The sequence below is a fragment of the Platalea leucorodia genome (genome assembly GCF_965183815.1).
Source record: "Platalea leucorodia genome assembly, chromosome: 1".
In the NCBI taxonomy this organism is placed as follows: Eukaryota; Metazoa; Chordata; class Aves; order Pelecaniformes; family Threskiornithidae; genus Platalea; species Platalea leucorodia.
The window spans coordinates 93,595,650-93,608,119 of record NC_138823.1 but is presented as its reverse complement, the minus strand read 5'-3'; the positions used below and the strand labels follow the sequence as shown (position 1 = coordinate 93,608,119).

The 12,470-nt window shown below is 45.0% G+C and overlaps 1 protein-coding gene across 3 annotated transcripts in view; it reads left to right on the top strand.

Moving 5' to 3' along the window:
• SLC22A23 (solute carrier family 22 member 23) overlaps positions 1–12,470 on the top strand; it is a 114,942-nt gene that overhangs the window by 82,184 nt on the left and 20,288 nt on the right. For 2 of the 3 annotated variants that reach the window (XM_082320872.1, XM_082320874.1), the window contains exons 4-6: positions 73–241; positions 5,435–5,562; positions 12,096–12,185. In XM_082320872.1, coding sequence (XP_082176998.1) covers positions 73–241; positions 5,435–5,562; positions 12,096–12,185 — 387 coding nt within the window. The remainder of the gene's footprint in view (positions 1–72; positions 242–5,434; positions 5,563–12,095; positions 12,186–12,470) is intronic. The other variant, XM_082320873.1, reaches the window with a different exon arrangement.

Genomic DNA, 12,470 nt, shown 5'->3' with positions numbered 1-12,470 from the left:
TCATAAAGAGATGCTCTGCGGGTGCCTTTGCTGGTGGGGAGCTAATGCGTTTGCATGTGCTCTGTGTTTCAGGGATAGAGCTCTGTCCTCCTGGGCACCGCTTCATGATCACCATGGTGGCGAGCTTCATCGAAATGGCGGGGCAGTTCCTCATGCCGGGGCTGGCTGCCCTCTGCAGGGACTGGCAGGTCCTCCAGGCAGTCATCATCTGTCCTTTCCTGCTGATGCTGCTTTACTGGGTGTAAGTATTTCTTCCTCCTGTCGGGTCAAAGACAACACGAGCTCCTAATGTTGGACTTGGGAGGTGCTTTGCTGCCTGGAAGTGTATGTGCTTCACAATACATATGAGCCTTTCCCTGTGTTGTTACATTCACCTTTTGCAAATACTTGACTTTGAAATAAGAAATAACAACTTTATAATTGATCATAGCACACACAGAGGTTACGTGCTGCGACGTGGTAGGAACTCAGGAGATGGTCCTCTTTCAGTGAGCAGCAAGTTGTACTTTGCTATTATTCTGGCTGTTACTCTGCCTTTAAAGATGAAAACAATTCTTGAGAGGAAGCATCTCAGCCTAGGTGTTGTCAGATTGCGGCTGCACAGCTAAATTTTCCCTTAAAACCTGTATTGTGGTTCTGGGCTGTCACTGTTGGTTTCTTTGGCCTGGGTTAGCCAGGCTAGGTTAAAAATAATGTGTGTCAGCTCTTGAACGAGCACACTTGGACGTCTTGTGTGCATGAGGTAGCCAGCCCTGAACCAGACTGCCTGCTCGGTTTTTGCCCGGATTAGCGCACGCTGTGCCGAAGCCTGGGTGGCCGGTCTGCGCTGGGCAGTGGCTCGGGATCGTTCCTGCCGGGAATCCTCCCCTCCCGGCTGCTCCTACTCCTCTCTGCCCACTGCAGCAGCGGCACTGTGGCATGGGTACGGCTGTCCTGAGAGAAACAGGGTGCCTCTCACCTTGGAGGTGGTGCTGAGTCCATTCCCACCAGGACTCTATAAATCTCCCAAAAAAGTCTATCTTTGTTGTTCTGTCTTAATAGTGACACGCAGTGGCGGCATAACACAACAGAGGCTTGCGAGAGCAGTGTTGTACAAAACCATAACAGTAAGAACACGCTAGATCATTCATTTAAAGATAACACTAACACGATTAAAATATTTAGTTGCCGTACACTGAAAAAAAATGAGGAAAAAATGCCACTGCACTGTGCAAGACCAAGTTGTTATGTACCGTGGGGGGCCAAGCTGCCAGTTGTAATGCCTGACAAGTTGCAACATGTGAAAACTTGTTACAGTGTGCAACAATTTTTAACAGTTATATCTTTTTCTATTAATGCGTGAAGGCCTTACAGAGTTCTCCTGCATTCATGATGGTAACCCTCAGCGGGGATTTCATCGCTTATCCCCAAGGCAGACATGCCGCAGCTTGGGCTGAAGACAAAACGTGGCACACCGGGAAAAGTTACAAATCCTTTACAAGAGAATGTTGTGTTTGTTTTTTTTTTTTTTTCCCCCCTTGGTCCCTGTTTTCCAACATAAAACATCTAAATAGTCTCATCTTGTCAGTGTTAATCTTGATGATGAATAAGCTAGAGTGTTCTTGTTAATGTATGATACTGTTCTCCCAAACCTGCCATATGTTATACACATGCAAACACGCACGTGTGCAGGTCTGCTCCAAAACCTCCTATTGGGATGCCCGCCAGCTGGAAAGCATTATATCCAGCACTGGGTAGAACCCAATATCAAACATAACGGTTAGAGATATTTGTGTCCAATAGGAGAGTACGATAGTATGAAGACGCCTAACAAACGTGACAAACGACACGGACAGCAGTAACCCCTCAGCAGTCTTCTGGAGGTAGCACGTTTTCCAGGTGGCTGTTGCTGTTTCCATTGCTGTTGAGAGGTCGTCCCCGGGTGACATTGAAAGCAGTAGGAAATGCTAACATTTATTTCCTAATCTCCAAGAGCTTTGCAGCTTTTTGGCTGGACAGGACAGGCAGACCACGCAAATAGATTCCCCTTATATAACGTGTGATATGACAGCTTGATAAATAGTGGTAACAGCCAAAGTAACAGGATTTGCATTGCCCAGGGTTTTTGCATTTGCAGAAATGGACTCTGTTTAATTATACTGTCGGTACAGTATGCACTTTTCTCTTAGACTTTTCTCTTCCATCTGTTGCATATTCTCTGGAAAGTGCTACCGTTTTATTACCTCTTTCCTTTCCTCCTTCTTCCCCCAGCATTGTGTTGGGGAATAGAGCATGGACCCTCAGCATATGTTGCAGATGAAGGAAGAAATCGAACTGATTTGTAATAAAAGAACTGGAAAACCGCGCTGCTTATTAATTCCCCATTGTGTACCTAAAGCAGTGAGTTCAATAACAGATGCTGCGATAGCCCCTGCTCTGCCTCCTCCTTCCTCCTTGCTCTCTTTCCTTCCATCTCCTGCTGTGAGAGAGCTGTTTGCCCCTCCATGCTGGGGCTTAGCCCTCTCCTACCTATAGATTTGCGCTGCTCCCAGCCTGTACATGGCAGGCTATAGCATCCCCAGGAGGTGGGTGGCTGAGTGGAGCGGGAAGCTGGGCATGGACTGGGGAAAAGGGAAAAGTAGCAGATCTCTCTAGGAGGGATGGGCTGGTGGACTGGGACACCTGCAAATTGAGCAGGTGCCTTTGCTGAGCTCTCAGGTCATTCTGGAAGGGCAGAGAGGCACCCACATAAGCCAGATGTGAGCACAGGGGTTTGACAAGCATATAAAAATAAGTTAATAGATGTTAGGCCGCTTTCAAAGTGTGTATGTGTGTGTGAGTGTTAAAGCCAGGAGGGAAGGGGATCTCCAGTTATAGAGAGGCATTATTTCCTCTGCCTTGGACACGGGAAGCTTCTGACAGGACCATGCCATGAAGGTCAGCAAAGGTATCAATAATCTGAAATAAAGTCCTGCTTCACTCTAACCAAAACTGAAGAACTGGGAAGGGATGGCCAGTTCTCTTCTGGTGCTGTTAAATAGGATTTACCTTCACCAAGACATAAAGTTGTAATAACTGGGCTTGTTGCCCTGGGGCAGACCCCTGTTGACACACTGCACCCTTTGCAGGGGCATGGGTTTGCTCTGCATCTGGACAGGATCATGGTTCTCCTTCCAGCTATGTGCAGTGCCTGCCTGGCCTTTTTCTGTCTGTCAAGGAGTCTTCTCTGCTCTTAGGATTTCTCGGGCTTAGGATCTTTTTTCCCAGTGTCCCTCCCAGTCTTCCCCGTCTCCTCTCCCAGGCAGCAGCTGTGTAATAGGAGATGAACATTTCCCTCTACCCACCCCCACCCCGTTCTTTTCTTCAGCTGCAAAAGGTCCTTTTCTTCAACTGGTCCTCTCCTCACTGATGGAGGAGGTAGAAGACTATGAAGCAGGTGTCCGCAGTCAGCTCAGTCTGGGAGACTGCCCACCCTCAGCAAAAAGCGGTCTCAGGTTCGATTTATATGTATAGTATTTAATGCCAGGTTATGAAGAACGAGGTTGTGACGAAATTTCTGTGCAGAAGTCCACAGGTGCCAGGTGGTTGGCTTTTGTTTTGGTGTTTTTTTTTTTTTTTGGCTTTTGAGTTTGTAATGGTGCTTGGTTTGGCAACAGTAGGTGCATACAAAAGACCCTGGGCAGCAGGGTCCGTGCTCCACAAGTGAGCTCGGGCACTTGCACAGAGGCAGGGAGGCCAGCACTTCCCCTTGCTGTGACTGATAACCTGGGTTCAAAGCAGTCCAGGAATTTTTAAAGATCCTTAAATGAACCTCCCACTGCTTGCACTGAGTAATGGAGCAGCTGACAGACGTGAGGCTTCAGCACTGCCAGTTTGAGAAACCTGTAGGAGTTGGGAGGCAGAGACAGCGTTTGTCCCCGCAATGCCCGTCCCTGTGGCTCTCTTCCTTCCTTAGGAGCGGGTGCTCCCCACAGGGCTTGTTGTTTGGGACCTGTAAGGGGACTGTTCAAAAGGTGCAGCTTTTAGGCTAGTGGCTGAGGCTATCCCCTCTCCAGAGGCAAGTGTGGGGAGATTCTACGTTCAGAGAATTCTTAATTTTTCGAAATGTGGATTTGCAGTACAGGACTTTCTGCAGGAGGATATGCCAAAGCATCCGTGCAGCGCCAGTGGTAGTAAATAAGCTGTCAAGCTGAATAGCTGTCATCATGGCTGTTATGTACTTTTATTGCCTGATATAATTTGGATTACAGTCTGCCTGATTTCTCTCCTTTTTTCTTCTTAAAAAAAATAATACTACTTTATCTAGGATGGAGGTTTTGCTAAGCTGTCTTCCAAATTGCATCAGCCTTAGAAGATAGTACTATAATGGCGCAATTGCCTGGTCTGCTGTGTTGAACTGTAAGAATTGAGGGAGCATCCACAGCAAAGATCAGTTCTTTGTGAAGGAAATTTGAGGGTTTTTTATATATTTGAAGTTAATGGTAGTTGCTAAATTTGTTCTTAGAAAGGTCTTTTGGAAGATTAGTGAAAATGAGGCCTAAACAAGAAAGAAAAATATGCTTGGAGTCAGATCTGAAAGTTTTCATCTCTATAGCAGTATGGGAGTTTTTGTTTGGTTTTGTTTTTTTTTTTTTTTTTAAGATCTACATATTTCTTTTGGTTTTGTATGAAAATAAACTCATTTGAAAAAAAAAGGAAGATCATCAGTTAAGCTAATGACTCAGGTGAATATCAGCACTTGAAGGAAACAACTGGATGGAAAATAAACTTTTTTTATTTTGTAACTCTGTGTGTATATGTATATTTTTAAGGGAACTCAACTAACATAATGTTGTCTTTACTAGGGGGAACTTTTAGAGCAACACCTGAATGTTGTCTGGAGCATTCACAATACTGACCTGTATAAAAGAATGGCTTAAAGTCTGCAGATATGGGAGAAGATTTTTGACATGTTTAAAAATTTAAAAAATCTGTTCCATTATAATCCTAGAAAGTAATTTGTCTCTTTCCTCCGTCCGTCTTTACAAGAGAATCCAAATCACTTCTGTCAGCTATTTTCCTTCTTTGGTCTGAATTACCGTGTGTTAACTGCACATCTCATTCATTCCCTGCTTGGCAGCAAATGTCTATTGCAGACAGTGCTGCCTCCTTCTTCTAGTTCTCTCAAAATTGTATTAACAGGCAGAACGCCTCTAATACATTATAAAATTCTAATATGTCCTATTTCTAGGTGATAGGATAGTTCCTGTATCATCTGTGAATCAGCGTAAAAGAAAATGTCATTAATTTGCACATTCTGAATCTGTTTTCCCTCTTATTTGTTTCATAAGTGATTCTTCTGCTTTTTGAAAATAATTACGTAGCTCATGAACGGTTAAATGAGCAGCTAAACACTATCAGTTCTTCCTCTGACAGAAACTTGGAAGCGACCCTAACCTGTTTTCCATCTTTAAAGTATTTTCCCAGAGTCTCTTCGGTGGCTGATGGCTACACAACAGTTTGAGGCATCCAAGGAACTGATCCTTCAGTTCACGCACAAGAACAGGATGAACACGGAAAGTGACATCAAAGGAGTGGTGCCCGGTGAGTAGGACAGACAGACAACTGCAAATCCCTCCACTCTTCTCTAAAGGCTGCACGTGGCATTGCTGCCCAGAATTAAATAATCTATTTACTGCCTGTAAAATCATCCCATTCATTCATTCATTCATTCATTTTGCTTTTCTTGAAAAACCATTCTGAACTCCAGCACTGTGTTTAAAATTACTTGGCCTGTTGAACAGTCCTAGTATTTATAGTCTCATCTTGCAGGGCCGTATGTCTTTAGAGACATCTCTTGAAGAATTTTTCCATAGCTACAGAGTGCACCTTCAGCCCTGTGTGCCTCTGGAAACTGTTTTAAGGAAGCTGCTGGCTGGGATCCTGCCCATCACACAACACTTATTTTGTTGGTTTGGAGAAGCGGCAGCACTCAAACCCCAAATGCTAAAGCACCAGCCTGGTGGCAGACCTAAACCATGTTACAGTTTCTCTTTAAAGCCTTGCTCCAAGAGCCATTTTGGTTTCCTGTCCTGCGTCATCTGAAAGATGCTGCTCTGGGGGTAGAGGGGCTGCAAGCAGCAGCAGTAGGGTGCAATTTTTGGTTGAGAGTCTAAATTATCGGTTCCTTGGTTTACTGATGCTTTTAGAGAGGGCTGACAACTCTTAACACCAGGATTGTCACTGAAATAGCTGTGCTCCTGTCTCGCAGGGTGCTTTGCAGAAGAGACTGTGTGTGTGTGTGGCTTCAATTACAACAAAGGCGAAGAGTTTCTGGATCTTCATCTCACTGGTCCGCCTGTCAGATTTGGTTCAGGCTCCCCTCTTCCTTCTCACAGGCTTGACGGTGCCCATAAATACCCATTTTGCACTGTCACTTGCAATCTATATCAGACTACCCACTAGTCAGAAAACAGTGGAAATGTTTCTTTCTTCCTGCCCCCCCCCCCTTTTTCAAACCCTACCTACTCTGACCCCGGAGGCTGCAGGGAGACCTCACCCAGCAGCTCTGCCCACGTGAGGTAGGGGTGCGGTAGGGTGAGGTAGGGGTGATGCTTCCTGCGCTTGGCTGATACTCGCTGCCCAAGGTCTCTGGGGTAACTGTAGCTTCAATCAATCAGTGCTAAAGGCATCAGTCAGCACTGGAACAGACTTCATCCAGAATAGAAAAATGTCACCGTTAACATCAGTGCCTAACAAATGAAGCAGTCTTCATCAGCGAGGGTGAAAAAGTCCGATTTGGGTCTGTGGAATTCATACCCAGGTCACTGCTGTCATTTCTGGTGCATTTGGCAGGCTGGTGTTAATTAGGTTGTTTGCACGTGAATTGAGTGTCTGGCACTACAGTTCCTGGATCTGCATCGCACACAAGATGGCTTTGCAATGTAAATGCCATTTTTCTGGTAAAGCTCTGAAAAGCTGGGGGTATGTGAGCAGCCATTAACCTGGTGATCTCCATCCCCCTCCCCCTCCTTTTTGCAGATCTTCCCCAGAGTAAATGATGGCTCTTGGAGAAAACCCATCTCTGAGGCAACGAAATGTCTCACAATTGGACTTGGAGTTTTCCAGCCAACTCTAAATTTGGCTTTTCTCAGCTAGTCATCTTCTTGAATTTGCAGATGAAATAAAATGTATTTTAGGGGAACGAAAAAATAAATTACCTGAGTTTCCTTTAAGGAAAATGATAAAGATGCAACTGTGTGCTAGAGGGATTTATTTAAGCCATGTATAATGATGTTGTCCATGGAGGAATGCTAAATATCAAAATGGCTTTATGACTATTATTTGTGACTGATTACTTTTTCCAGCAGTTTCATGGTAGGGGTACACTCCTGCTTAAGGAGGCACTCCCTTTCATGTGGAAAACAGAGCGTTATTACACATCTTGATGCTATGGATTCTCTGCCTGCAAATACATTTAGATATAGCAGTTGTCAGTACATTACCCTTTGCAAACTTTAAGTGATACAGAACATGGTCGTTTCTGCCTCCCTGCTGATGCTGGATTTGTTGGGGATATTGCTGGGTTTTTTTATTACTTCTTCCCTCGCTTTTTCTCTTTAAACTCTCTCTGCAGCCCCACATGTTAAGGCTTTCCTGACCCAGCTCTGGAGGGATGTTGCATTTCTGTAGGGAGAGTAAGAGAGGAGCAGTATCAAAAGGATGAAATGAGCTTAACTAAAAATTTTGGAAGGAAGGACCTTCTCTCTCGTTCTGGGTGCATGGAAGTGTTGACGGTCTGAGTGAGGACAGGAGAAAAGTAGAAATCCTGAATGAAGAATGTGATCAAAGCGCAGGCCATATGTCTCCCAGTGGGTCCGTAAGCAGAAAAGAAGCATTTCTCTGCTTTTCTGTGTTGTAATCACATCCCTGGAGATGCTGTGGCAGAGAATGGGTAAAAAGCTGGTACTTGTCTGGGAGAAAGGATGCCATTGAGCCTGATGCAGATATCCCCTGTTTCCCCTTGACTCCATTGTTGAGCTTTCCTATCTGTGTGGAGGGCTTTTTGTTTGTGATTTGTTTTATACTTTGTTTTCCATCTGAAAGGGCTGGAAACCGTTTTGCTCTAGTTAGGGGCCATTGTGTTGCCACATAGTTGCCATTGTGTTATTATTCCTCGCTGTGTTGTCGTAACAGCCTCCTGTGATTGAATTACTCCCAATGCATTTAAATGATAAACTGCTCACTTGCAGTCCCTTCTAGCTGAAAACCCCACTGTAATTTTACTCATACGTACCAGTCAAATTAGTGTATCCTATATAACAGATTATTACAGGAGTCACAGTAGTTTTGTATGTACCCATTTTAACAGCTGATACGAGTTCCATGAGAAAAAGTAGTGTTTGATTGGGTGAAGTATTTCTAGGATGGAAGAAAATGCAATTTTGAATCGCTGTCCAAGCAATGAACAGGCTTATTTTCCTTTTTTGAAGTATCACAGTGTTCCCATTGCCTGCTGAAAGCTTTTACTCATCCATTTGGCTACGCTGCCGATAGGGGAAAGTGCCACCAACCTTCTTGAAGGCCTATTCACTCCACAGGGAGGTGGCCCACGTGTTGGGTGGAAAAAAAGGAAGCAAAATTTGTCTGCTGTTTTTGAATAAATCCCATAGGGTGGGAGCGGTTTGCCAGTGCTCTTCTGGGAGATGTTTCTAAAGAGAACAACTAAATGTCTGGACAGTGGTCCAGCTGCAGTTGAAAGGTCCGGCAGCTGTGGTAACAACCTCTGTCTGGAGAAAATCAGCATAGGCAGCTGATGGGCAATGCATAGCCAGCAAGAGAGTATGCATGGCAAACAAATTAAAGTGAGACAAGGGATGTTGATAGGAGTCCAGCGTGTTGTAAATTAACATTGCCCTTTTCTTCTCAGTAACCTGCCCCAGGCGTGTAACGTAGTGCCTGTTGCTGGTTGCAAAACCAAAGAAGAGCTGCCCCCTCGACAGCTTTAAGTGGCTTTATTTTTGAGTGATTGGTTCACCTTGTGATTTTTGGCAGGAATAATTTGCCTTCGTAAAGAGATTTTTGGTTTTATGTGGTCATATTTTCTTCTTTAATGCTTAAGAAATCTAGCTGTGCTAATTAGACCTGATTAAATCATCCCTAATGTTTTGAGTCTCAAAATTTCACCAGTTGGCTCAACACTTTGCCCTCTTGTAGAAATAGAAGTTTAAATTCATTTTTGCATCAAGGGAATGATTTTTATCCAACTGCATATTGAAATGTCATTTGTAAAACAGGCTTGGTGAGTTTTGTTGACAAATATTTCAGAACATTATCCAAAAAAGTCAGCTTCAATCATGTGCAAATGAAAAATGTTGGTAATATTAATTCAGCACAGGTTTTTCACTGCCAGTTTCTCCAAAAACTTCCCCATCTCTTCCCTGTTCCCCTGTGGAACAAGAAACAAACATTCAGTTCAGTGCAGCTGCAGGACAGTCGCTTTGACCTGAGTGAAATAAATGCTAAGGAAGCAGAGATCTGTTTAAAGAACGGGAGAAAAGAGTGTTTAGGGGAACTGGAAATCCCAAAGCACCAACTTTAAAGGCATGTTGCACATTCGACGGCTTTCATTATTTTGGTAGGAGGCATGTTTTTTTCTTCACGTGGGATGAAGGGTCTGTTGGTTAGCCGGAGCAGATCGACTGCTGCAAGCTGATCTCCGCTGCAGCAGGACCTAGCCCTGCTGGCATGTTCGGGTGTGCTGGGAAATGCACCACTTGAAAAGCTGTATCAGCAATTACCTGAGTGTCAGGCTTGACGGTTCCATGGAAACCCACCTTTGTGCGGTTCTCCTTCTCTTCCCCTTTGGTGGGCGACATTTCAGATGTTCCTTAACAGAAAAATATCTGCTTGACCAGGCTGAATAACAAAACCCCCTTTTTGCTCATCTCTAGATGAAAACCAGAATGCTCCTGTGGACAGACAGGTTATAGCTGTTCCTTTCCAAGGTTCTTTTCTAAGCTTAGAGAAATAACACTGATGTAATTACAAAAGTGGCCAGCAAAGATCAAGCGTGCAAATAGACACAAATACTTTAGCGTGCAGGACACGTTATGGAGAAGAAGAAGGGGTACAGTGATGACAAGTACTCTCTGTGTGTGTGTGTGGATTGCAGTTAGGAAAGCTGTGGTTTTCAGGGGCTTCCCTTTTAATGAAAAAAAAAAATTATTGTTCACCTTTCTTGCTACTGAGCAACACACTGCCATGACTTTTGTTTTATACATAAGCTACTTTCCTGTTTTGTTTTGCTATATATATTTTTTTTCCCTAAGCATGAGGCTTGGATCTGTGTACTTGCATGCTTTTTTTCATTGGGTAAATAGCAGAGGAAAGGGTGAAAAAGCCTTGTGTCTGAAAGTCAGTCTGTTTCCCTAATAGAAGAGATTAACTCTGCCTACAAAGCTTTACTCATATCTCAGACAATCACACCTACAACTACACTACTGTTTTAAAGCTTGTGGTGAATGAAGAGCCAGGCGTATTAGCCAGAGAAAGAAAACAAGTTCCCTGGCCCCATAATAAAGGTAACTCAATGTGATGCTACTGTGTACAAACCTGCCAGATGTATTCCTTTACCAAATCCTGTTTCTTGGTTGTTCAATGGTGCCAAACTTAAATATCCCATGCAAATCCCAGGGGGTAGTCGGGTAAATGTGGGAAATTTAGTTAAAACAGTTCAAGGTGCTACATGAAGGCAGCCTTTAATTCTTACAAAGGACTGTGTGTCAGCCACAGAGATCTCCATATCACACAAAGCCAGCCAGTGATTTCTGTTGCCCTCTTGTATGTCGGATCAGCTTTCTGGAGGGGCTGGGTTTCTCCTGGTGGTCCCCTGTTGTCCAGGAGCAGGAGCTGATGGAGTTTGTGCAACTCTTTCAGGACATGCAGTACATGATAAATAGCGAGTGACAAGAATGAAACTGATCAGTGTAAGTCCTCTTCTGCTGGCTAGGTCTACAGGAATGGAAGAGAAGAGCCCATGCGTGCCCTGACTGTATCCCTGGCGAGGGCGGTAGTGACTGCTGACAGTGGCAGGGTTTGGAGGGGATAGGGGAAAAAGGGAGCACTCTCCTGAAGACGTGCCTTTTGATGCCACTGGGAAAAGCCAAATATGCTAGAAAATTAAAAAAAAAAAAAAAAAAAGGGAGGGGGTGGTGTCAGCCTCTATTGAAGCTTGAATGGCTCTTTCTCACCAGTTGAGTCCTCTGCAGACTCTCGCTGGCCATGCTCCAGCCTGTCGCAGCTGCTCTGTGCCTGGCTGGCACACTGGCTCTTTCTCTGCAGTGCTACCTTTCCTCCCGGAGGAGCCGGCTTTACAGGGCAGGAACTGCGTGTGGAGAGCTGGCAGAGAGCCCTGGCCCTGCCAGCGCTCCCCCAGCTCGCGTGCACTGAGAGGAGAGAGGACGGGTGAGTCTGGGTGCAGGTGTGAGGGGTTAGGAGAGGAGACCTCGGGAACGAAGTGGAGGCAGAGAGCAGTAAGAGGGACCAGGGGACAGAGAAGAGAGGAAATAGGAGAGCGAAAAGAGTCGTGGGAGCAAAGAATAAAGATAGTTGGAGGGGACTTACAGGGGCAAAGGCGACAAGGGACTGGGGGGAATTAACAGCTGTAGAGGAAGAGGAGAGGATAGCTAGAGCATGGACACCAAAGGGCCTGCGATTATTTGCTTCCCCCTCCCTCCAGAGCAAGCCATCAAGCCCAAGAATTCAGTCTCAGCACTATTCTCTTCTGAAATCCAGTCCTAAAGTGTGTGTCTCACCCCTCCGTACTGCCCAACTCACCTGCTCTGCCTGCTGAGGTTTCCTCCATAGCTCTGGCAGTAGATAGCAGCAGTGCACATGTAGGTATCCGAAACTCCTGATGGCCCAGATGCGGCTTCACACAATGACATTTGAGGAATTCTTTGTGTTGGGGTTTTCTTTTTTATGTTGGTAATGTTAGAGGAATGTAAATGTTGACAAGTCACGCTCTGGGAAATGCAAGAAGTCAGGTTGCCTGGGCAACCCTTGCTTGGCCTCCTGGCATGAAGGCATGATGAGACAGCCTTTAATAACATGACTACGACCTATTTTTTCCACAGGGCATAGGATGGACGAATCAGTGCATAGGATGGACGATGCTGTGGGAATGAAGCTGTTGTCTGTTCCTCATTTGTTGCAGAATTTGGAAGGTGTGTAGTGAATGAGGCAGAGGGTTGCAGAAGGAAAGAGGACAGTCTTGGGGAAATGAAGCTGAATGCCTCCTGAAGAGCTGTACTCGTTCCCTGTATCTGCCAGGGATGTCCTTGTACGAGGATGGAAATTTCCCTGGAATCAGGCCCTTCCAGTGCTGTCACTAATCACAGTTTCTTCAGTGTCTGTCTCTAGCATGTAATTCTGGGACTTGATTTGCAGAAAGCTGGAGCATTTATATCAGCACCTACAAGGGGTATTGCTGCATGATTTTTCTCATTCTG